This window comes from Cupressus sempervirens, chromosome 7 (genome assembly GCF_028749045.1).
Source record: "Cupressus sempervirens isolate cs-2001-9-10 chromosome 7, ASM2874904v1, whole genome shotgun sequence".
In the NCBI taxonomy this organism is placed as follows: Eukaryota; Viridiplantae; Streptophyta; class Pinopsida; order Cupressales; family Cupressaceae; genus Cupressus; species Cupressus sempervirens.
The window spans coordinates 14879027-14904759 of record NC_143124.1 but is presented as its reverse complement, the minus strand read 5'-3'; the positions used below and the strand labels follow the sequence as shown (position 1 = coordinate 14904759).

The window sequence follows — 25733 nt, the reverse complement described above, 5'->3', positions numbered from 1 at the left end:
ATAAGAAGGTGAAATTGTCCAAACCATTTGTCTACAAGGAAAGGAAAAACCTAGCACATGGTGATAAAAAATTCTAATACGCTATCAAAGACGTCCAAAAAGAAGAAGCTAAAGAAGACTATTATGATAGAATTGAGTACAATGTTAAAATTTGAAATTGGTCTACCTTCCTAGGAGTAAATCCTAGGTTTTTGTTCCTAGTAAGTGAGGATTGAGTTAACTGCATAAGTGACCACCATGCCTTCATTTTCCACATCAACCTTATTTTTCTAAACTTCTAGTCTTCCATTTGCAAACTTTGTCTAGAAAGCTTGATCATTTGAACCGAAAGACTTTGACATAAGAACACCTTCCAAGATTATAACATTAGACCTTTTATTCACAAGCAAACACCTATCACTCATTTGGGATCACAAGTCCATCTCCAAATAGTGTATAGTCAATTTGGTGTCCTATCTTTCCTAAAGATCACTTGACCATCTTTGGTAGAAGGATACTTTTAGCCTATTATCACACTTTATTTGCTAAATCAAGGTCCTTTTTTACATCTAGGTTATTGGCCCCTTTCATTGTGTAGGGTTCAGCAGTTCTCCCACACATTCCTCTATTTCTTCCATAGACTTCCACCCATTGGATTGGTCACTATTATATGGTACATACACGATCTAACAGATTCACATTTAATCCCATTTCTCACTTAATGAAGTCATTAAGGAAAAAAGAGATGGAGAATCCTTTTCCTCCACACTCAACATCATTGGGGAGAGGATTTCCATCTAGTTCAAACTTTGGCATGCCTAGCTTAACATCCACACAAGAATTAGAAGATCCTTTTTGCTGCACCACCTTGGGAAATGATGACAAAGAAGTTTACTAAGAGGAAAACCCTATTGACAACAACAATATCCCTAATCATGTCCAAATGTTCTTTGTAGATCCATACAGTGTCAAAATGATGGAAAAATCTATTATGGAAAACAAATCTGAGATCTTCCTAAACTTGGTTAAAGATGGTGTTAATATCCCTACAAGCTTTGATGAGAGCACCTTGTTTACACAGATTATAAAGGGTGGTGCTCCCATATTGCCAAACACAACCCAAGCATCTAGCCAAGGGCCCACAGTGACAAGTAGTGCTATATCTACATCAAGTGGCACCACACAACTGACATTCCAATTAAGTGTATTACATATCCAACAAATCATTAGTGCCATACCCAAAACTACTATGCATGCTAGTATTCTGCAGTCCACCTTAACAAGTCCAATTGTGGGATGCTTAAACATTGGGAAAATGTTTACTCAACAGATGGAAATTCTAACACAACCAATATATTCTACTTATTTGCAAATTCTGACAAGTATGGCAAAGGCATCTATGCCAATTCCAATGACTGCATATCAATACATTGGCAAAGTGGAGCACTCCCACCACCTCATAATATGTCTAGAACTCCCTATAGCTTGGGAGGTAGGATTGAAAATTCTTAATAGTCACAAGTCCAACCAAACCAAGATTTAGCCCATTAGTTGTAGGAACTTTGACACTTGGTACATTCCATGATCAACAAAGGGGTGAAGGATTTCTCTTTTGAGGAGGTTTGTCCCTTTTCATTTGATAGATCCATTAGCATGATACCATTCCCACAAAACTTTGAGATTCCTAAATTTGACAAATACATGGGAGAAACATGTCCTATCACATATCTCAAGGAATTCTCAGTTTTGTGTCAAGAAGTAACCTATAATGAAGATTATCTTAAGAGGCTCTGCACATGAAGTCTTGGCAGCCCTGCATTAGAGTGGCTAATGAACTTATCCAAGGGTTCCATTACCTCTTTCAATGATTTAAGAGGGAATTTTGTAGCACAATACTCTTACAACATTGAACACCATGCCTCATTAAGTGACTTGTGCAACACAAAACAATGAAATGGTGAAACATTTGCCAATTTTCTACAATGGTGGAGGCATCTTGCTAACCGCATGCCCTAGAAAATTGAGGATTCCCACCTTGTGGATATATTTATCAAAAAATTGATATCAGAGATGTCTTTTCACATGAAGATGGATAACCCTGAAGACTTCACTACATTAGTCAAGAAAGACAAAAACATTGAAAATGGGCTTTTAGACAAAGGTGTTATTAAATATTATAGCTCATTATCCTCAAAAAATGACACAATCAACAATAGAAAATACAAATTCTGGTCCAAGAACAAAGGTGTCACACACGATGGGGTCACTGATGTTAAAAATATACAAAACCTTTAGGGAAGAAACAACAATAACTAGCATAACTAAAACAACAACAATTTAAACCATCACAATCAAAATAAAAAAAATCAGCAATCTTGCAATCAAACAAAAATTTTCCCTAACAAAAACAAAAATTATAATCATGACTATGATCATAATAGAAAGTTTACTAACTTTCATGAATCCTTAGAAGCCATATTCCAAAAACTAGTGGATCACAATTTGATGGTATTTCCCAACACACGGTCCTTTGATGAAAATCAACCCAAATCAAAATGGTATAGGGAAAATGAATATTGCAAATACCATCGCATCAAAGGACATGACACAAAAAAGTGTATAAAACTCAAAGTCTTCATTCAAAATCTTGTTGATGATGGAGAAATTGAGGTAGAAGGAGGGTCATCCTCTAAAAATGCTAAGCTAATAATATTTCAAAAGCCATTTCCTGATCACACCAATGACAATAACAACAATGGAAACAACAATATGAACAATGCAAATTAAGCTTCCACATCAAATGCACTACCTTATGACTATTCTACTAACCACATATCAAGGTTTGATTCCTTGTGTGGTAAAATAGAAACCAATGATATATGTGGTTTGCACTCCATGTGTGGCTGCATTGAAGAGGTAGACACTCACATGAATACCCTTGTCCTATAAGTAGTTGATTGTGATGCAACCACTCAACAGGGAAGAATTACTTTTCAAGATGTGACTCCCAACCCCCCTAATCCATCAATTCCACATGTACCTACTGTGCCATCCACCTCACAAAGGCTTGCTTCTTGCTATGATGTGTTGACCCAGCTAGGTAAGACTCCTGCACAAATATCCATTCTTGAGCTCCTCACCACATCACCCATCCACAAAGAAATTTTAGAGAAGGCTCTTTTACAGTCTCGTGTTCTTGAAAACATTAATGCCTCCCAATTCATCACCATGATTGAAAACCTTGCCGCACAACAACACCTTGTCTTCATAGACAAAGATTTCCAAGGTCTTGATCCTCACCATAATTTGTCACTCCACATTGAAGTCCTTATACAGTGACATAAGATTAAAAGAATCCTTATAGATAATGGATCTAGTGTGAACCTATGTACATTGAAGATGATTCATTTCTTGGGACTACTAGAAAACCTCCTAGATGTCAATAAAAGGATAATAATCAAAGCATATGATGAAAGAGAAAGAAAATCAAAAGGAGTTATCATGTTACCACTCAAGGTAGGGCCAGTTGTCATAAATACCAAATGCCATATCTTAGACTTAGATTTTCCATATAACATTTTGCTTGGTCAACCTTGGATACATACACTAAAGTGGTACCATCTACCTACCATCAATGCTTGAAATTTCCTCACCAAGGAAGAGAGGTCACAATCCTAAGCGATCCCACCCCTTTTCATTTTGTAAAAGGTTGGAAGGTGCACTAGCAAATTTTTGTCCAATCAATGAGTTTGCTAAGGTTATACCAAAGCCTCTCACAATAATAAAATCACCTTCCACAATAGTGCTATAGTTATCCAATAATGATTCCAATTCCTGCAAAGGAAAAGAAAAGGTGGAAGATACTAATGTCAATACTACAAGAAAGAAGGTTACTTTTACTGATTTAGGAATGGGAGAGTATAAGTTTGAAAATGCCTTGTGTGTTGGAAAACTACCACTCTCCCCCTGTTCCTTTGGAAAACCTTCACAATTACCACCTTCTACAGATAAGGATACTATGCAAGTTAGCAAGACAACATTTTAACATTAGGGTTCACTTAGTGATGAGCACATGGAATCTAATATCCTAGATTGGCTATATTTTGATGGAAAAGATGAACCTATGGAATTCCCCAAGGATAAATATGTTAAGGCCCCTCCCATTATCAAAAATATGGGATATCATGGTACCAGCCTTGGACCAAAGGAAGATGGAATTAGAAAACCCCTTGAGGCTAATAGCTATCCTAAAGGATGTGGTTTGGGCTCCATCAAACCCAAGGTATCCTTTGCTGACAACTATTGTATAGTTGAATCTAATTTTGAGATTGAAGAGGAGGAATTCTTTGAAATAACCTTTCAATACATTGAGGATGACCTAGATAACCATATCCATGCCATTGCCATAGCCAACCTTTCATCCCCTGACCTACCTCTCACCAACCCTGACATGATAGATTGGGACCTTCAAGACACACCACCAGCTCTCGATATTTGTAAGTCTAATGAAGCAGTGATGGTGCTCTTTGGCCTTAAGAATCTCTAAGATTACAAATATGAGATCCAATACAATAAGGAATCCTACTTTGGTATCCAAGTCAACTCTCTTAGTCACAAAAGTGAAAAAGAAAATAAAAATGGAAAAATAAAAGAAACATCTTGTAGTGAAAACTCTTCTAGGGCACTTTTGGATGAAGAAAAAGATAGAATAAAGGACGTATCTTCTGGTGAAAACCTCCTAAAGGCACTAAAAGAGGGAGAGGTTGACTTTCCATTCAGATAATTAGCACCAGAAAAGTCATCTATTTTGAATGAAGACACGATTCCAATCAACTTGGGTATAGAGGATAATCCAAAAATCACCTACATTGCTACTACCCTAAGTCCTAAAGAACAAAAGACAATGACTAAATTCTTGAAAAAGGGTAAAATCAATTTTTCATGGACATATAGAGATATGCCTAGTTTAGAAATAGATTTGGTTGTGCATCACTTGATAGTAGATACCAAGATTAAACTAATGAAGCAAATGTTACAAAAAATGCATCCTAAGGTAGCACTTTTGGTCAAAGCAGAATTGCAGAAAATGTTAGAGGAAAAGTTTATCCATCCTATTGATTATGTCGAGTGGGTCTCCAACATTGTTCCTATAGGAAAAGCATCTAGGGGCATCTGTGTTTGTTTATATTTTTGAGATTTAAATCTTGCATGTCCCAAGGATGATTTTCCACTTCCTAACATAGATATCATAGTGGATTTGACTGCCAAACATGAGATATTTCCTTTGATGGATGGTTTCTCTGGTTACAACCAAATCAAAATTATAGAAGAAGATCAACATAAAATGGCATTTACCACCCCATGGGGAACCTTTTTTTATTAGGTCATGCCTTTTGGCTTAAAAATGCTGGTGTCACTTATCAACGTGCAATGACTACAATATTCCATGATCTTCTACATGTCATAATGGAGGACTATGTTGATGACATCCTAGGAAAATCAAAGACACATGAATCCCACATTGATGTGCTCACCACCATTTTTGAAAGGTTGGAGAAATATAAAGTGTGCCTAAATCCAAAGAAATGTGTTTTTGGGGTCAAATCCAAAAAGTTGTTAGGTTATATTGTATTAAGCCTGTATTGAGGTAGATCCTACAAAAGCAAAAGCCATCATGGAAATGCCTCCACCTACCACATTGAAACAACTTCATAGTTTTTAGGGAAAGTTATAGTACATTAGATGATTTGTGGCTCAATTAGTAGATAAGGTCCATCCAATTCAACATTTGCTTCATAAAGACACTAAGTTTCAGTGAGATTGTCTATGTTAGAAAACATTTGAACAAATTAAGGCATACTTGCCTAATCCTCTAGTTCTAGTCCCTCCAATTGTAGGACGACTATTGATCATATACATTTCAGCCACTTTAGTTTCCTTAGGTGCCCTTTTAGCACAACTAGACGATAATGGTAATGAGTAAGCTATATATTATCTTAGTCAAACACTAGTTGGTTATGAGTTGAACTACACTGCTATTGAGCAAGCTTGTTTGGCAGTAGTCTTTTGCATGCAGAAGCTATGCCAATACATGCTTAATCATACTACACATCTCATTTTCAAGATAGATTCACTCAAATATTTGCTATCAAAAGCCTCCCTAACTAGTCGAGCTACAAAATGGGTCTTGATTTTAAGTGAATTTGACAATAAGGAATGCAAGGCCATTAAGGGATAAGTAATTGTAGATTAGATTGCTAAAGCTCCTCTTTTAGGAGACCATCCCATAGTAGAAAACTTTCCAAATGACACCATTATGACTGTTAGCCTTACTACAACTTGGAAGTTATTCTTTGATGGTTCCTTCACACAAAAGGGATCGCGGGTAGGAATTTTATTTATTACACCGCAAGGGGACCTCATTCCTAAGACTTATAAAATTTCATTCTCTTGAAAAAACAATATAGTTGAGCATGAAGGATTATTCATAGGGTTGTGTCAAGCTATCAGATGAAATATCAAAAGCCTTCTTGTCTTTGGAGACTCACAATTGGTCATTAAACAAGTTACCGATGAATACCACACAAATGATGAGAAGTTGTTACCATACCACAAGATAGTTGGGGATCTTAAACAAAACTTCATAGACCTAGTTTTTTATTAGATCCCATGGGACAATAACAAGGCAATAGATGCTATGGATATTATTGCCTCCATGATTGCCATGCCTAAATATAGTCTTAAATGTGAGTTATTGTTGAGAATCTTTTTACTCTTGCTTATGAGCAAACTGATTCAAAGTTGGTGTGTGAGATTGTTGGTCCTGAGACTCCATGGTATGTCAATTTTTTTGCCTATTTACATCACAAAACCATTCCCATAGCCCTCACCCCAAATCAAAGCAAAACCTTCATCCATTGCACAACTCGATATACCATTCTAGGTGACGCACTTTTCCAAAAACACTTTGATGGAATCCTCCTCTTATGTCTCAGTTTAGATGAAGCTAGAATGAAGTTAGAAGAGGTCCACCAAGGAATTTGTGGTGCCCATTCTAGTGGCCTTACACTAGCAAAAAAGCTTCTTAGAACGGGTTACTATTGGCCTACTATGGAAGCAGATGCATATCATTTTTTGAAGAGATATGTTCCTTGTCAGTAGCATGGCAATTTGATACATGCTCCCACCCAAGATCTCCAACTCACCATCACCCCATGACCCTTTTCCTACTGGGGATTCAATCTTGTTGGTCAAGCATACCCAAATTCTACAAATGGCCACAAGTATATTATTGCCACCATTGAGTATTTCACAAAGTGGATCGAGGCTATCCCATTAACCTACACCACTGGAAAATAGATTTTGGAGTTCATCTTGAACTACATTATCTATCATTTTGGTATACCTTAAGATATCATGACTAATAATGGAATGCCTTTCAAAAATTAGGAAGTTTCCATATTATGTAAGAAATTTGGAATCGCCCAGCATTTTTCTACCAAATACTACCCCCAAGGCAATGGCCAAGCTGAAGCTATCAATAAAAACATTTTGAAAATCCTAAAGAAAACCATTGATGCAGTTGGCCGTGATTGGCAACTCCAAATCACTCTCACCCTTTGGGCCTACCATACCTCCATTTTTACCCCCATAGGAGTCACTCCATTTTCCCTTGTTTATGGTTCTAAGGCTATATTACCCATCAAAATTGAGCTCCCTTCCCTTATAATCTCTCTCAAGAATCTGATGTCCAAAATAGAATATAGAGTTTCTTTCCTGCAAAAGCTGCAACTCCTTAATGAGAGATGCCTTGATGCCCTAAACCACCTCCACATATATCAAAATCACCTTTAGCTTCAGTATCACAAGAAAGTCAAGCCACAAGAATTTGAGGTGGGTGACTTAGTTTTGCAGCGTAACATGAAGAATCTCTAGAACCATGAAAAGAAAGGAAAATTTGAAGCTAATTGGCTTGGTTCATTTATCATTATAGCCAAATCTGGTTCTGAGGCATATCAAATTGCCACTCTAGAGCGAAATTCGCTCCCTGAGCCTATAAATATCCAACATCTCAAGCGATTCTAAGCTTGAGTTTTGCAGTTCCTATACAGTGTTCTTATAGTCACACAAAAATACAAAAAAATTAGAAAAATCCAAACAAATTCATAAAATGTTCCTAAAAAAAGACTAAAAATAAGAAAAAGTTCCCAAAAAAAGCATTTTGATCCATTATCTATAAGGATCATTTCACTTCACCCCATTCCACCATTTCATCTTCCTATTTGTGCAAAGTCTTATCTCGCTTATGCTTTTCATGCATCTAGTAAAAAAACCTCTTGTCTATGAGGCTTCATTTCACTCCCATTTTTCCAAAGACCTCTAGTCCACAAAGCATTTTCCCATCGAGTGTTTGTTGCAATGCCATTACACTAAGCTTTTCCCACAACAGTGACCACAATATAACTTAAACAAAATCACCTTTGAGACTTAATGATTCATGAAACTTGTGCTTTTCATAGCATTTGCCAAAAATAAACACACAATTTTTGATCATTAATGACAAACAAAACAAACTTTCATAGGATGAATCCTTCCTATAGGTGGCATTACAACATTCACTTCTAGACCTAAGGTTCTTGGCAAGAACTGTGGACTAAATGACCACTTGGTCATGAGGTCTCTTTTTGGTTGATTTCATTTTGTGTGTTAGTGGAAGCCTTTTATGGTGTGCCATGATCTTCCATATTTTGGTCATACCTAAATGGATCTCATTGACTACACATGTTGTTTGTGGTATGATCTATTTTTAAGGCTTTAATACATATGTGTCAGTTACAAGTTATGTTAATGTAGCACACACTGGTGGCAACGGGTTAGTACATGTTCCACCAAAGATCCCTAAAAGTACTTTGGATGTACCTAGACCTCTCTAGGGTGTATATGACATTTGATCATAAATGGCTATGCAAACCACACCTATTGTTCTAAAGTCTCTAGTCTATGCAAAAGAGTCATGTCATTTATGCTTTTATAGCATATAATGCATAAACTTGTTTGCAAAATCAAACTAAGGTGTGCTCTTTCATATAAACACAACTGAATCTCTTGGTATCATGTAGTTAGGGTTCATGTAGTATAGGTTTTCATTGAGCAATGCTTGAGACAAGGGTCCTATTTATTCCCCCTCCTACGCTACACTACTTGGTTTCTACAAGTGAGGAGTTTTGACAGATGATCATTCCTTAGGTTCATTCATATTACATTTTCATTTTATGTTGCATTCATTAGTGTCTTATTAGGATACATTTCATTGTCATGTTCATTAGGCATTTTTTTTATTTAATTAGATTGTATCATTAATTCATTACATTAATTAATTACATAGATCCATTCTAAACATCATATATAGTGGCATATACATCATAAAAACATCTCATAGTGCATATAGTGCATCCATATATGTAAAAATAACACAATGCATACATCTATAGTCACCAGTCAACTTGCATCATACACACATTAGTCATCATATGCATATATCATAGGCTAATCCATACACATAGGGCCATCAAATCATGTCATATATATATCAAAATAATGTTTGTATAGTCCATATACATAAAATTATGTAGTACAAATGTATCATCAAAAACTCGCTACATCTGCACATATCTATCAAAACTACTCGCTATACAAAAGCACGCTGCTGGCTATGAGGGCCCTACCCCACCTATGTCACCCCCTCATGGAGTCAGTGTTGTCCCATAGACTGCTCTAACCTAGCCCTACCTCTAATGGTCCATGAGCTTGAGCCTCTTTGAAATTCTGGCTACTATTGATCGATAGGCATGGCATCATGATATAGTGATCTGTAATATGCTACCTCTCTAACTACTCGTGCCTTTGCTTGGCTGCCTGCCATGGCCTCTTGTATCACTATGACAGTTGCCCTAGGTTGTAGCATCTATCTAGCTATATCTCACTACCTTTGGTATTTGTTCAGCTGTGCCTAATGAGTGTCTCGCTCGGCTCGTAGAGTGGCCACCTCTCACCAGAGGGTCTCTATCTCGGTGAGCTCATCAACCTCCTCCTACATTTGGAAATATGCAAACTCTACTACATCCACCCATGCTTGTAAGGCTGCTAGGACCTCCTGTGCACTATTTATCTTGGCCCTCTATAACTAGATCTCTACCTGTAAGGCTACTAAGGCCTACTGCGCGCTATCTACTCAGGCCTAGTCTCCCTGTGCCACACCTTGGAGTTGAGAATCCTTCATACAGAGACTATCCCACACTTCCTTGACTATATCTAGGTCCTCTACTAGCCCCTATGCTAGTGCCTATACTGGTGCTAGTGCTTGTGCTAGTACTAGCCCTGGAGCTCTCCTCACATAGGCTCTATGTCTCACAACCCTTATAATGCTCCTTATACTGGTGGTGGAATCATAGCTACTTGCCCACCATCCCCTACTCTATCCCAATCTCTACATGCCTACTTTGTCAATGGTGGTGCCCCCAACACTATCAGTCTGATCGACTGGTGTTTTGTCCACCACTGCTCATAAGCTAGTGTCATCCCAACATCTCCCCAATCCTACCATGTACCTAGGGCACTAGTTGCATAGCCAACCATGAACTCTATCCTAGCTACATGGTGGTCCCATGAACCCACAGCCTTCCATACTCTTGTGACATGACAAGGTATAGAAACCTTTTAGGAACCACATCCTAGACTTTGCCAAACTATTGTTGCACCCTAGAGGGCATATACCACATGATCACATGCATGGATCTCTCAATTAGCTAGTAGTCTATCTATATATAGGGGAGATACATCTGATCCTTAGAGTCATCCTCTCTGCCTACTGTGAACATTGTATCCCATCACTCCACCCTATCATATGGCATCTAGTCAAACATGATGATCCCATCCAAGCAGTGCCACAAAAATCCCATAGACTCTATGGAGGTGTACTAAATAAGTGGCTGATATCTATAGGCAAATGGATTTCTAGGATGTCTAGTCTCCTATTTTGTAATAGGCCACATGACTTCGATGTGCTCCTAGGATCATACCATTAGTAGTGTCAAACCTAGCCCCATATCCTTTGAGTCCTATATGCACACATGTGCAAATCATGATAGAGCTCTGTTAGAATGGTTTGGCCCCAATAGTATACAACACTGTTATCCTGTAGTAGCTTGCTCAACACCCACACCCACCCAATGGGAAAGCCATGCCTAGCATGGTCTAGTACAATCCTCTAGATGAGAGAAGTTAGATACAGAACTAATCTGGACAATCTCTGCTCTAGTGCCCCTCTCCAAGTCAGCCATGATCTCTAGATTGGTAGTCTCTATTGTTTCCTATCGAAGCACTCCTACAAAAATGGATCTAAACCCTCCAACATCTACTCTAGATATGCTCCCTAGATGGGCACTCACAAAATTTGCCACACATCCAGTAGTGTGACTGTCACCTCTTTAGTAGGCAGATGGAAGCTCATAGTGGGTGTATGCCATCACTCAATAAGTGCCAATAGCTGTGTTGAGTGTGCCCTCAGGTCCAGCCACTTGTGCACGTACTCTAGTCCACATAGTTAGATGTGCCCCAAGTCCACCTCTATTAATCTGTCCTCTACCACTATCGTCGAAGGATAATGTTCCCTTGACCTGAAAACTACCATCTCCTCCTGCAGCATAGAAATGCAGAGGATTAGTCTCTTTAGCCTATGCCATCCCCAAAATGGGTCATCCTACCTCGTCCTCTACTAATTTGTCTCAATTGATGCAGATGCCAATTTGAGTAAATGTTGATCGGTGTAGATGCTAATCTTTAGAGATGTTGATTGGCATAGACACTAATTAACACAAATGGCAGTTCGTAGAGACATCATTTCATCATCTCCAATAGTTGTAATGATGCTAATTTTTTGTTGGTGGCTGCATTTTATTGTCTACAAAGACCACAAATAGTAGATCATCATCTCCACTTCCCTTTTACCCCTTTTGTCATCCACATAGATGATGAGATGCACCCTATCATCTCTACGAACCCCCTCTCCCCAGTCTATCATCTCCGTAGATGTCGTGGTCTCCATTTTGTCATCTGTGCAGATGATAAGGTAGAGACTATTGCCTCCTCCCTGACTATGTTTTTGCCCTATTTATGGCACAATAAATGCATCTAACCTACTGTAATCACAAATTGACAAAGAGGATCAGATGACTCACTAGTGGGCCCATGTTGGCTGATCGTTGGTGCTCCCAGACATGCTTGTGAAGCTGCAATCAATCAATAGGGTCCATCTTTGCTCTGGATTCTCTACTCTCTAAGTGTGCAAATGACCTTCTTTGAGCCCCTTAGAGGCTTATATAGGCCCTTTGAGGCCCCCTTTTGAGCCTGTGTCTTCCTTGAGTTGTGTCTATCCTCTATTTTCCCATAGGTCATGCAATGTCTTCATTTCTTCCATTTTTCTCCTATTTCATTTTTTCTAAAGACCTTTTTTGCAAAAATTGCCCAAATTTATTTTTGGCGCTATTTTTGTAAGGGGGAACCCTCCTCCTCTATCATTGCTCTTAGGACTCCTACCTTCTCTAGGGCAATCTATATATATATATTTTTGATATGATGTCATCTTGACATCATATCAAAGAGGGGCAAAATGTAGACACTTAAAATCATCCCAAAAGACTATATTAGTTTATTTAATATTACCCTTGACATTATAATTAATTATTTATTAACTAATTATATTTGTCATATTCTTCTACTTATTTAATTAAATAGGTTCACTTTCTTAAGGTATTTAAATTTAATTTAAATACTTTCATCCCTAATGCGTTAAATTTATTTAATGCATGATCCTCCATAAATCCCCCTTTTAAATAAATCTTATTTATTTAATCCCCTCCATCTCATTAATTTCTCTAAACCTTGATTAAATTAAATCCTATTTAATTTAATCTTAAACCTAGCCTAAAAATCTAGTCTACAACCATCATTTTCATCTTTCTAAGCCTACCCACTACCTAAATCCCACTTAATTATCTTAATCATCTTGCTAAACCCATTCTTAAGCCTAAGTGTGTGCTCACACATGTGTGAGGACCACTCACACTTCCCACACCCCTCATACTTCTCACACCTCTTACAGCTTTGTCACCCACTCCTCTCTCCAAGTTTGCTCACACATGTGTGAGCAAACTTTGAATGTTGACCATTTGCATGACTTTCTTACATGTCTCCTTGTGACACCTATGTGGTTGCCACATAGATTCCACCTCACCAGGGCCTCTCTCATGCCTATAAATAGAGTCTTTTTCTCAAGTATTTTCATCTCCCTCACATGCATTGTTATCATGCTAGTTTTCCATTTGAGCTTTGTAGTGATTTTCTAAAGTTGCATGCATACTAACGTTTGGTATTTGTTAGTTTTCATTTCATCTTGCATTGTTAGATTAGTTTATTTTCTTGCATCCATCTCCACTTCCTTGAATGCTCTCAAGCATGGCTTCTACCATAGCTATTGTTTGAGGTGTTCTTCATCCATATAGCATAGTTTCATCATCACATTTGCATTTGAATATCAAGAGATTCACCATAGTTGTGTTTTGGGAGAGCACACAAACATCCCTCCAATCTAACACACCAGCAAGGCCTCTCATGGGTGTCTTTGTTGAGCTGTTTGAGGTTGCTTGAGGACTTAATTTTTTTGGTTGCTTTGAGTTGCAAAACTCAAGTAAATGTTAGTTAGTTTCTTTTCATTGTTCAACATTTGAAATATGCACATTGGCTAATGTTTTTTTGTTTACTCTTGCTTCCAACAGGTCAAATTCTCTAGTATACACAAACTATGCTTAATGATGATACCTTATGTAAGTCAAACTTTTTACTTGAATGTAGAGGAAGATCTTTTTGATACATCATAACAAATGCTCTATCTTCACCAGTTATCAAATCCTTGTTAAAAGTAGACATACTATTGTGGTTCCTCTCATTTTTATTCTCAGAATCAATGCAGACCTTAAATATTGCTTTCAAGTAATTCAATTGAAAGGTTCTTGTTTCCTCTATTCAATCTTTAAAACTTTCAAATATTTTTTGGATTTGACTTGGTATTGACATTGGTTGATTATAAAAATGAGCATGTAGCAAATGTTGCCATATATGCTTACAATCTTTCAAAGGACTATGATATATTTTACATTGCTCATGTATAAGTCCACTATCATTTTTATTCTATTGTTACAAGAATTGGACTTAGTACTGAGTTCACGAGATGGATTTTAACTCAGACTCAGACTTGGAAACAAAACTGGGTACAAATTCAATATAGTTAAAATTTGAAAAAAAAATGATATTTATAAATGAGAGCAGGAGCACATGAGGTGCATGATTCAATCTATGCAGGGCCTTTTCCAGCCTACATTTATGGGTTTTCATCTGACTGTCTATCCATGTAACTATCGATCTATGCAACTATCAATTGTCAAGGGAATAGGGGAGGTTAGTAGACCCTCCCAAAAATATTATTTTTTTATTTTAAATATCATACTATTGATTATTTTAAAATTTTAACAAAAGAGAAGAGGTGGTGAAAGACTGGGAGTACATAGAGTATGGAAAATATGTGTTGGTTTAAAAGGGGTATACCATCTTATTATTAGTTGATTAAATGAATCATGTTTTTGCTTAGTCATGTAATTAATCATTTTCATATTCCTTCACCAAATTTTATTATAAGAATTGAATCTCAACCATTCATCTTCTTATTACAAAAAAATCTATAAATCAATCTCTTCCTTGCTCTTAACTTGGTTACAATTCAATAAAAAAGGGACAATTAGTGACAGACAAGGACAAATTTGCAATTGACAATATTTTTAAAAAAAATTAGCAACCATTTATGATCCACCATACAACACTACTAGAAAAATGTCAAAAGATTCGAAAATCTTGTAACCTACCATGAACAAAGACATGGCAACATTAAAGAAGAATAATGCATGGGATATGGTACCCTTTTTTTAGAGAATATAAATCTACTAGGGCTTTCTTTTTTATAAGGATATATCACTTGCTAAGACAATACCACTTTTGTTGATGTCTCCCTTGTTATCTACATCAAAAATATTTAGAAGCGCAAAAATGGTGGTCAAATGAGCAAAAGAATTGAATACAAGTATAAAATTGCATGCATTTGTGTATGTCATAAGTGTTGGAACACATATAACACTTAATAAAACACTACATCCCTACCAACAATACTTTTCAAACAATTTATCTAAGAATCTTATGATCATAGAGTTATCTTAGGCCGTCAGGATTGCATGCTTATATTTCAAGAAGCTAGATAGCTTGACTTCTTTAAATTTCATATCTTATCATGGTGTCCTTTTCTTTTATCATTTATGCATTGTGTTTGATAACACACATTTTCAACATCTCAAAACCCAACCAAGTGGGTATGTGAAGAAGAATGTGACCTTGATCCAAAGAATGCAGTAATTTAGCTTAAGAAATATGAAAGCTTATATGCATGCTAAATTATAGAAATGCAATCTTATTATGATTTATATTTAATTTCTATTATGTGTATAAACAAGTGAGGCCAAAAATTGAGGATCTCATTCTTGACATGAACACAACAACATTGCAAATAGTCTAGACCAATGAGCACAATAGCATAGTAGGGGTACAAATCTTGTGAGCACACTAGCCTTGTGAGGCCCTCAAGAACATTAAACAACATGTAACTTTGCATGAATACCAGCAACATACAGGGAAATTACAACTTACCTAGCCAAAGATTGCTTGTTCTCAAGAAATCACAAGATAGGATGCTTTTATGGTTACCAGGATCCAAATCAATCTTTAAGATTTTTAATGCCTACATAGTGGTCATCCTTGTGAAGTGATTGGTATCTACTACAACATGTAGATATAACAACAATTGTTTTGAGATTCTAAGCTTATATTACTTGCTACCTTCAATACATCTCTTCTTCTTATTGCACAACTTTAATCACTTTCTAACAATAAAAAAATGACTACCTATAACAACTATATCCTCCTTTTAATAGCCACATCATTAGGGAAAGTTGTAGTAATAGTTAGATACATAGCATTGTCTAGCATGATAGTATGTCACGTTGATCCACCATCAATGATTGCAGATTCATTAAATATCAAAAGAATGGAAACATTTGAATTATGTTCTTATTAGATAATAAGTGACTACCTTATACCTAAAAATTGAGGCCAATAGTGAAGTGAATAGAGGGGAAACCTTTCACAACCTACAACTCAAACTACTACATTTAAGGCACATGCACACCCAAAAACAAAATTTTAAGAATGGTTTGGAAAGGGAAGGACTTGAAACATATGGTCCTTTGTTTGAGTGTGATAATATTCCATTCCCATTTTATTTAAAAATGGTGGCCATGAGTTTGAGCAAGAACTCTTTAGGAAGGTTCTCAAAGAACACCTAGAACCCATACACAACTCTTAATAACTCTAAAATATGGATATCTAATAGAGATGGGATAGTGTAGAGCTTAGGTATACTAGAATGTGAATTCAAAGAGAATGTGGTGGGTATGAAAAAATACATTCACATTCTATCTAATCAAAGAAATTTGTGTTAGAGATATGCAAGCTTGAAACCCCTACAAGATTGATGCCAGTGTCCATGTATGCTTGAAATATCTGAGGAAGGGACCCCATCCTAAGGGGCATCACATAACAATGCTCATTAATTATTAGAGGCTCCATCAAACAGAAACACTAAGAAAATTATAATATTTGCATTGCCTCAAAGTATGGGACCTAATGGAACTTCTATTATAGGCAATGTTAAGCAATTTTACTACATCAAACTCTAATAACACAAACTTCAATATCTTTCTTTTCTGGGGAGCTCATGAACTTTCTATTACATGTAATCCTAAGAAATTTTTCTCTACAAAACTCTACTGATGCCGAATTTAAATTCTTTTTTTTAAGACTTACTACCAACATTATGTCAACTTCATTTTTTATCAGCACAAAGCCATGGAGCAAAAAACTATAATGATTGATATATAAAAGTTTTTTATCTTTAAGATTTTCTAATATCCTACCAAACTTCCTCAAAAGAAGGTGCTTATTATAGAATTTGATGAAAGCCAACTTTACAACTTGCCAAGATCACCTACATGTAAATAGCTTGCTAAAGAGAAACTGAAGAAGCAACAAGGGCTTGGAGCAATTCAACAAAGTGAGAAAAGATATTTCACAATAAGAAAATGAAATTGCTATGTGAAAATGATATGAATTTACAATGAGAGAGACAGAATGTAAAGGCCTCAAAGAAGCTTGTAGAACAAGCTAGAAAGTGCTAGAAGATAAGGTTGACAACTAAGCATACATCCACTAAAGGTGGAATATCCTCGATCAAGGCAAGAGGATAAGTATGACTAGATAGGAACAAACTCCCATGTTGTCAACAACTCCTAGACTACAACTATTAATTAAATGCATTAACCTAAGTAAACTTAAGTAAAAGAATAAATAATTATTTACTCTAACACCCTCCCTTAACTGCAACTTAGGGGAATGCCTTAAGCTCATAAAAAGCTAAGATGAAATGTAGGATGGGTCTCAACAACTAGGCCATCTTAGGTACCCATGTACAAAGAAAAGAAATGCAACCTCTAAAAGTAGGGAAAGAGGGAAAACCTCATGGGACAAACCCTCCCCTAAAAAGAGGTAAGAATAAACATGCTAAAAAAACAAGGAAGGAAGGCCTCAACAAGACCAAGGAAAAATTCCACTGGAAATGGCTCAAGAGACTCTCTCAAAACTATAAGTACAACTAGTCCCCCCATGAGAATAGACACTAAAGAACCCCTAGAATGTTGGAGCTCTAGTAGAAATGATGGAACCAATGAAATTCCAATGCAGAAGGAACAAGGGCACATAATAAGGGAACCCTTGAATGAGAGGGGAAACTGGAAGGCCTAGCTGATTCCCAAAGGAAAAAGTAGGAGGATCCTAAAATGGAATACCCAAGGCAGGTGTGATGAGACTGGCATGAATGTCTGCTATAGTATATGCAACATGTGGACCTGGAGGCTCAATCAATGAAACTAGAGGATTAGGTAGAGTAGAAGAAGAATCTTTTAGAGGAGAAAAGCCCTCAACTAGATGTGGTGTGGCAATCAAAATAGGGAAGTCAGGAACAATACAAAGGTTCAAGTATCCAGCCTACACCACATCATGCTCCTATGAAAGAGAAGAGCCATGCTCTAAAAATAGAGATGGTGGGTAAAAGTGTAAGGTGTAAAGATAGGTGAAAGAATCAACTATCCTTGTAGCAATAAGGCCTCCTATGACACGATCCTGAATGAAGACTAAATTGGCAATGAACTCAACTGTCTTCCCTAATCCATTGTGTGTAATCTAAGAAATTGAGAGAAGGTTGGAAAACAAAGATGGAACATACAATACATCATTGAATATACCATCCTAGATGGAAACTGAACATTTCCCACAAACTAGTAAGGTAGTGTTATTCCCCATGAGAATATGAGGAATAGGAGAAGCCACAAGAGTAGAGAAGACATCTTAAGAAGATGTCATATGTTGAGAAGCACTTGAATCTAGTATCCAAGGGACCTATGAAGAGCATGCAAAGGATGCCTGTAATGCATGACCCTTTCCAAGATCTAGTGTAGATTTCAAAGGTGTGGAAGACGATTGAAAAGTAGACCCTTGTGAGGTAGAAGAGGATGGGGAGGAAACAACACTTTTCTAGAGAAGAGGTTGCAAATCTGCAATTTGTTTCTCATAGCCATCAAATCTCTTTTGAAAACAATGTGCCTCATCATGAGATCCTTTCTAACAATAGGAATAGGTATGAGTCTTAGTCTTCTTTTTCTCCTTCTTCTTAGAAGATGATGATGAACTAGTAGAAGAGGAATCTGATATCTACTTCGGCTTCTACTCCTGTGTATCCTTGGCAAGCAATGCTTGCGATTGTGAACTTGAAAGTGAATCCATCTAATTAATCTTAGACTTTTCATGAGTTAGCTAATCACAAATATCTCAAATGAAGGCATCCTATGTCTATCACCCAAGGCATCCATAATGGAGTAGAAAGTAGAAGAGAAGATCTGATATTGGCCTCACAACTTGGAGAGTATTAAAAAGATACACTCATCATCAATCTTGTTTTTCCTACATCCCTACAAAAGTGTACATAGAGATTTGAACTTCATCAAGAAGTCCTCAATGGTGGGGAAGTTGGTAGGTATCAAATATGTCAATTCTACATCAAGCTGAAGTGCCCAAAGCTCATTCACTGTGCCAAAAAAATTCTAGAATTTCATCCAAATAGAACGCAGAGTGGTCAAACCATCCAAGTGAAATGGAAGACTATCTGAGATGTCTAGTAAAATCAATCCCATGGCCTCATCCATTTTATTTCTATGCTAAAAAACCTCAAAAGGGCATGTTAGAGGAGGTTGGTTCTCATCCAGACATGACCATAAACCTTGTGACATGAGAAGCCTAGTCATTTGTGCTTTCCAAGTGTAATAGTTGTGTGGCATGAGCTGGGTCATAGAAGGATTTGACATTGAGAGAAGAAGATAGAAGCAGAAGGGTCTATTCTGAAGTAAATTATAGAAAAGAAAATGCCTACCCCCCCCCCCCCCCCCCCCAACAACTAATAAATATATCCCTCAAATACCAAAGAAACAATTATAGAAATCACAAAAATTGAGAAAAGAACCTAGATTTTGGATGCAGAGAGGGAGGAAATTGAAGCCTCTACTTCAACATTAACAATAGAAGCTCAATATTACTCCAAACTGATTCTAGATCTAGAAAGTAGACAATAAATCATGCACTTTTTTAAAAACTAGCATTGAAATATGTGTCCATATGAGCCCAAATGAAGCCTTTGAAGGTGTAAAAAATGGGATTTTTGAGTTGCAAAAAAATTCAAGAATAGAGATGTCAAACTTCCTACACCAATGTGTAAATCACAAAATTCTAGCCCAAAACAAAAATAATTGCTCAAAAAAATGAGTCTGTATGAGGGAGATATCACTATTTGAAAATGACCTCTGCATTTATTTTTTCTGAATCACTGCTATCGCACCTCAAAAAAATAAAGAAAAAAAGCCCAAAAAATGTTAGATCTATTATGTCAAACCCTCTTTCTCATTTTTCTCCAAACATTGAAAAAATGCTCTTCCTCTTGATTGAAGAAAAAATCACAAAAAAACTAGGGTTTGTGTCTCTGAATAACGGCTTCAAAAATTCTTTAGCCAAGAAGCAACAAGAAGGCTCTAATACCATGTAGAAGTTGATGAAATCCAACTTCACAGCTCACCAAGATCACTTGCATGCAAATAACTTGCTAGAGAAAAATCAAAGAAGAAGGAACAAGAGCTTGGAGCAGTTCAACAAAGTGAGAAAAGATATTTCACAATAAGAAAATGAAATTGCGATGTGAAAATCGTATGAATTTACAATGAGAGAGACCAAATATAAAGGCCTCAAGGAAGCTTGTAGAACAAGCTAGAAAGTTCTAGAAGATAAGGTTGACAACTAAGCATATGTCCACAAAAGTTGGAATATCCTTGATCAAGGTGAGAGGATAAGTATGACTAGATAGGAACAAACTCTCATGTTGTCAACAACTCCTAGGCTATAACTATTGACTAAATGCATTAACCTAAGTAAACTTAAGTAAAAGAATAAATAAATAAAAAATAATTATTTACTCTAACACTTATCAAACATATCATTTCCATTTGAAATATTTCATTGTTTAATATTTTTGAAGCCTTATTTAGAATGAAGATAAAGATCAATTCTTTTCTACATCATGGGCCACCCAAAATCTAAAGCCATGTCTTTTGGAGGCACCTTACATATTAAGAGAATGGTAACATTAACCTACTTGAGGGACTTTGAGTTTACTCAGGGTTATGCATAGACATTAGAGAAACCTGGTAGTAGATTGGATCACATATATAGCTTACAAATTTAACTTTTTGAATGACCATAATTCTGATATTTTATCCATTTTCTTAAGTTACAATCCACACTTTGTCATCCATACCTCAAAAGTAAAAATAAGTTGGAACCAGTCCAAAAGATGATAATGAGAACAACTATTTTAAGACTCAATTAACATGACTAGAAAAAGGTAGAAGAGATCATAACAGAAAGAATAAGCAGCATGATTACAAGAAGAGCCACATGAACAAGACAATTTTGTATCTAGAAATTAATCCTGACCTATATAATTTAAACTGTAGATGCCTTGAAGGTTTCAAATTCAACACAAAGAAAACACATACTAATGTAAGATGCCTTTTCTAAAGATTTCAATGCAGACTCTCATAACATCATACTGGCATGTGCCTTGAATTTTTCAAAATCCAAATCAAGATGCCAATGTACTTGTAGACTCATAGATCTAAAAAATGATGAACTTTCTCTCTATGTGGCGATGAACTCCCTCTCCAGTGCTTGAATATGAAATTGATTCTAGAATTGTTCAAATCAAGATGCCAATTAGGAATAAGAAAAGATGAAATTTTTTGAAAGTGGCAACGATTATTCAATGTTTAATTGGATAATTGCCAATGAAATTTATATCAATCAAATCCAATTCAAAATAGAATTAATATCAACATTCAAAATAGAATTGCATCACTAAAAATTTGATCTATATTCACACAAAAAGATTGCATATCAGATATTTAAGAATATTTAGGGAAAAAACTATGTGTCAATATTTAAAAAAAAGTTTCTGATATTTTTTGACTAGAAGGACCACACACCTTTTTTAGTTTTATTTTGGAGACACCCAAGGAAGTCCTCTGGATTTAATGAAGGGGGCTTTGGATATACAAAACAAACAAGAAAAGAACCATTGGGATTTTTCCAAAATGATGAACTAAATTATATATCCATCAAAACAAAACAAAAACATAATTACAACACCTTACAAAGATCCTAGCTATTTGCACAAAAACACTTAGAAAAGATTTTTTGAAACCCTAGTGCCCTGATCCAAGCTTTCTCCTCTAAGCCCTATCATTTTCTGCATGGGAAGCAAGAATTTCTTAAGAGAACCACCATTAAGAGAACCATTCATATATAATGGCATATGAATTAGCTCATTCACTAGCATATATAGGAGTGATATTAGTGAAGGACCAGTTCTTCCACTAGTTCCCACCATGCTCATTTTTGTCATTGATAGTTGCATTCCACTACTTCCTGCCATGCTCATGAGCATTCTTGCCACTGATAGTTGTGTTGCAGAATGTTGTAGTTGATTTTGTCATGAGAGGAGGGAAACAATTATTAAACTCCCTCTTTTATCATTACCACTCCAACCTAAAGGAAGTCCAAAAAACAAGTGACACTAAGTGAAGTTCCTAGCACTAACTGAAGGCATTTAGGATTGAGATTAGGAATAGTTCTTTAGTTTATTTGTAGTAGTTTTATATTTTTAATTGTTGTATAATTGGTATACATGTAAAAAAATTTGTATTTTGATTTTCGTAGTAATTGCATAATCAATGCTCAATGTTCCATAAACCTTTTTGTTGTGTTTTTTAGCAAGTTTTGAGGAGGAAATGCAACATGGAGAGCTTTTAGTGCATTCACAATTATTATGATATATTCTAACCACTAAATTATATATTTATTGTAAGGTAGGCAATAAGCATCGTCCGAGCTCTTCATATAAAAAATGAAGTCAAACTCATTGATCCATGGTTCATGAGTATGATTCACATGAAATCATTTATCATATGAATGAGTGGTCTACTTAGTACACATTCCATCTAGGCGATGCTCCTTTAATCTAATAGCAATTTCTTAATTTAAAACAAACAGACATACTTGTATAGAAAAAGGATTAATTAGGTAATCACTTCAATAATTGAATGTGAATTATTTAAGGAATTTAAAAAATAACTTCAAAGAATTAAAGAGAGACCTAAAAAAAATTTTAAAAAATTCACATATAATGTTAAAAAAATGTATTTTTCATAATTTGTTGTTTGATTAATGTTTGATTGATTGGTTTAGAATAATTTTTAATTTCTAAAGATAATTTTTCAATTTTAAAAATAATTGATTTTTTAGTTTGTTCCTTTCTTATCTATTAGATTTTTACTATTTTATAAATTTTAGATTAGAAAATAGTGAAAACATAATATATTTCAAGAACATTATAATAGGTATAGTGTTTCACCTAGATTTTAGAGGAAAAATAGTAATTTTTAATTAATTTTTAATTATACCTTTTTTTTATAATAGGTTCACCTAGTGAAAAATTGTCCAAGTATTTTTTTAAAAGAATCTCATTAACATTGGAATATTATTTTTTCATACAATTTTTTTGACATAAATTTGTAAATAGATTTAAAATATAATATGATTATGTAGTGTATATCATTTTATTATTAGATGATTGATTATAAATTTAATAATATCATAAATTGAAATTATTAGATTTTAATTTAATTTTATTATGTTTTGCTAGACATTTTTCAAATTTATTAATAAAAAATAGAAACAAATGATATCTTTAATAATATTATTATTATTAGAATGCCATAAATTGTATTATTTAATTTTATTAACTACAATGTCATATTTTCATAATAAGCTTTTTAAAATTTATTAAAATTCTTCACAAAAATATTAATGAAACTAACTATTGAATTTTATTATATAATAAATAAAAAATCCAGAAACATTAGAATTAGTATTATTAATTGAAAATTATATAACATTAGTTTTTAAAAAGTTGTTGAAACTTATCAATTGTTAATTTCAGGCCCCTTTACAGTTGAAAGAGCTTCAGCTTCAGTACACATCAGTGGAAGATCAGTTCCCTAATTCATTACAAGCATTGTTAAAATTAGAAGATTTAGTCCTGTTTGGAATGGGATGGGAAAGTTTGAAATCGGTCAATCGATGGTAATTGAAGGGAGATTGCTCTCAGAGTCACTTAATTATCTCACCAACCTTAAAAATTTAGGTTTGAGATATTTGTCTGTAAGCGGGGAACTTGCTTTGAACAGGAGCAGAGGCTCGCCTAAAATTAAGGCTTCTCTGGTTAGTCTTGAAAAGATAGCCACTCATGGTGTAGAAGCTTTATCAAAGATCTCAATTAGTGGTCAGAGTTGTCCAAGCCTTAACTCTCTAGAGATTAGAGACATTAAAAACCTAGTCGAGATTCATTTTACACAAGATAGTCCTGAATTGGGTCCTTGTGATCTGGAAAAGGAAGGCTGCTCAGAAATTAAAGAGTTAGCAAGTCTGGAGAGAATTCACATTAATAAATGTTGGCAGCTGCAGAAAATCACAGGTAGTGAAAAGTTGAGAAGACTAAGATATCTATATATATCAGCAGCCCATGGAGCTATATGCGGTTGCATTAGTCAGTTACAGGTACTTATCACTACTACTACCTTCCTGACAGACAATTTGCTGTTAATTTTGAGAAACTTTTGACTCGAAAGTTTGCAAGATCAACCATAGGTAGTAAATGATGATGGCTTTCTGTATCCTTTTAATCTTGTTATAGGACCTATAGAATCGTGTAAACCCACCTCAATTTTTTTAGTGAATAATTCCCATCTAATTTTGTATTAGTATAAAGAAAACAATACAATATCCAGGCACACCTCACCTCAAAAGCTAAACTTCAAATAGTTTACAACTACTTTCACTATCCTCATACCTTGAACTCTTCATAGTCGAAAGTTAAGAGTATTTAGTCCAAGTTAATAGTATATTGAGTGGTCTAACTTGCCTATATAATTATCTTCATTCGTTGTAGCTAATGCACCACTGTTGTCAATTAGTTAACAGAGTTATTTTTCTGAATTACAGAGAGCCCCAGAGAATTTGATAGTGAATGGGATAGCAGCTGAAGGAACAGACAAAAAATTTATTGCAAAGCTTTTATCAGATGTGATTGGTAACATTTCAATGGTTGACATTAGCGGTAACTCATTGAAGAAAGCAGTGGCATCATTAGAAACACAATCATTGAGTGCAGGGATCATATGTCTTGTGATTCCAACTTCTTTATCAGGCCATATGAGTGGTATGGAATCTCTAGCAAGAGAATATGTTTCTGCATGCATGGTTACTGCCCCAACACAAATAAAGCGTGTTTGGAAGTTCGAATTTGGTAAAGCCCCAATAAAGAGAGGGTTTATAATTAGGTTGAACAAAGATGAAGGATGGAAAGCCCTACATGTATTCAAAATTCTTACTGCTATATTATACTAGCAGTACCATTGAATCAGCCTCAGCCAGATGTATGTTTTCTTTTCTTCTTTTAAGTTATAAGAACATGTATTTGACCTCAAGAAACAATGTTCCTTCTATCATGGCTAAGAGCTGGGAAACCTTATTACATTGTTGCTATGGAAAATAAACAAAAGCACTTTTTATAGAGTAGGAGATAATTTCCACAGCAAGTCAAACTGTAATATTGCTATCAAGATTTAACTGTGTAGTTTTTGAGTCAAACTCATTGACCCATACTTTTTATATATGTGAGCTAAAGAAAACAAGTAATGTAAAGAAATATAATATTTTAAAAGAATGCATCTAAATAATATTAATTAAAATATAGTTTGTTAGTCCAATCAAACATATTAATAGGAAGATCTAAGATGTGTTGGAATATGAGCAATACTTGAATAAAA

At 35.3% G+C, this 25733-nt stretch overlaps 1 protein-coding gene across 1 annotated transcript in view; it reads left to right on the top strand.

Annotated features, from left to right (window-relative positions):
- Positions 1-25311, top strand: part of LOC149545181 (uncharacterized) — a 72604-nt gene extending 47293 nt beyond the window's left edge. Inside the window, exons 2-4 of the mRNA XM_089793713.1 lie at positions 23846-23966; positions 24050-24462; positions 24907-25311. Coding sequence (XP_089649839.1) covers positions 23846-23966; positions 24050-24462; positions 24907-25311 — 939 coding nt within the window. The remainder of the gene's footprint in view (positions 1-23845; positions 23967-24049; positions 24463-24906) is intronic.
- The last annotated feature ends 422 nt before the right edge of the window (positions 25312-25733 follow it).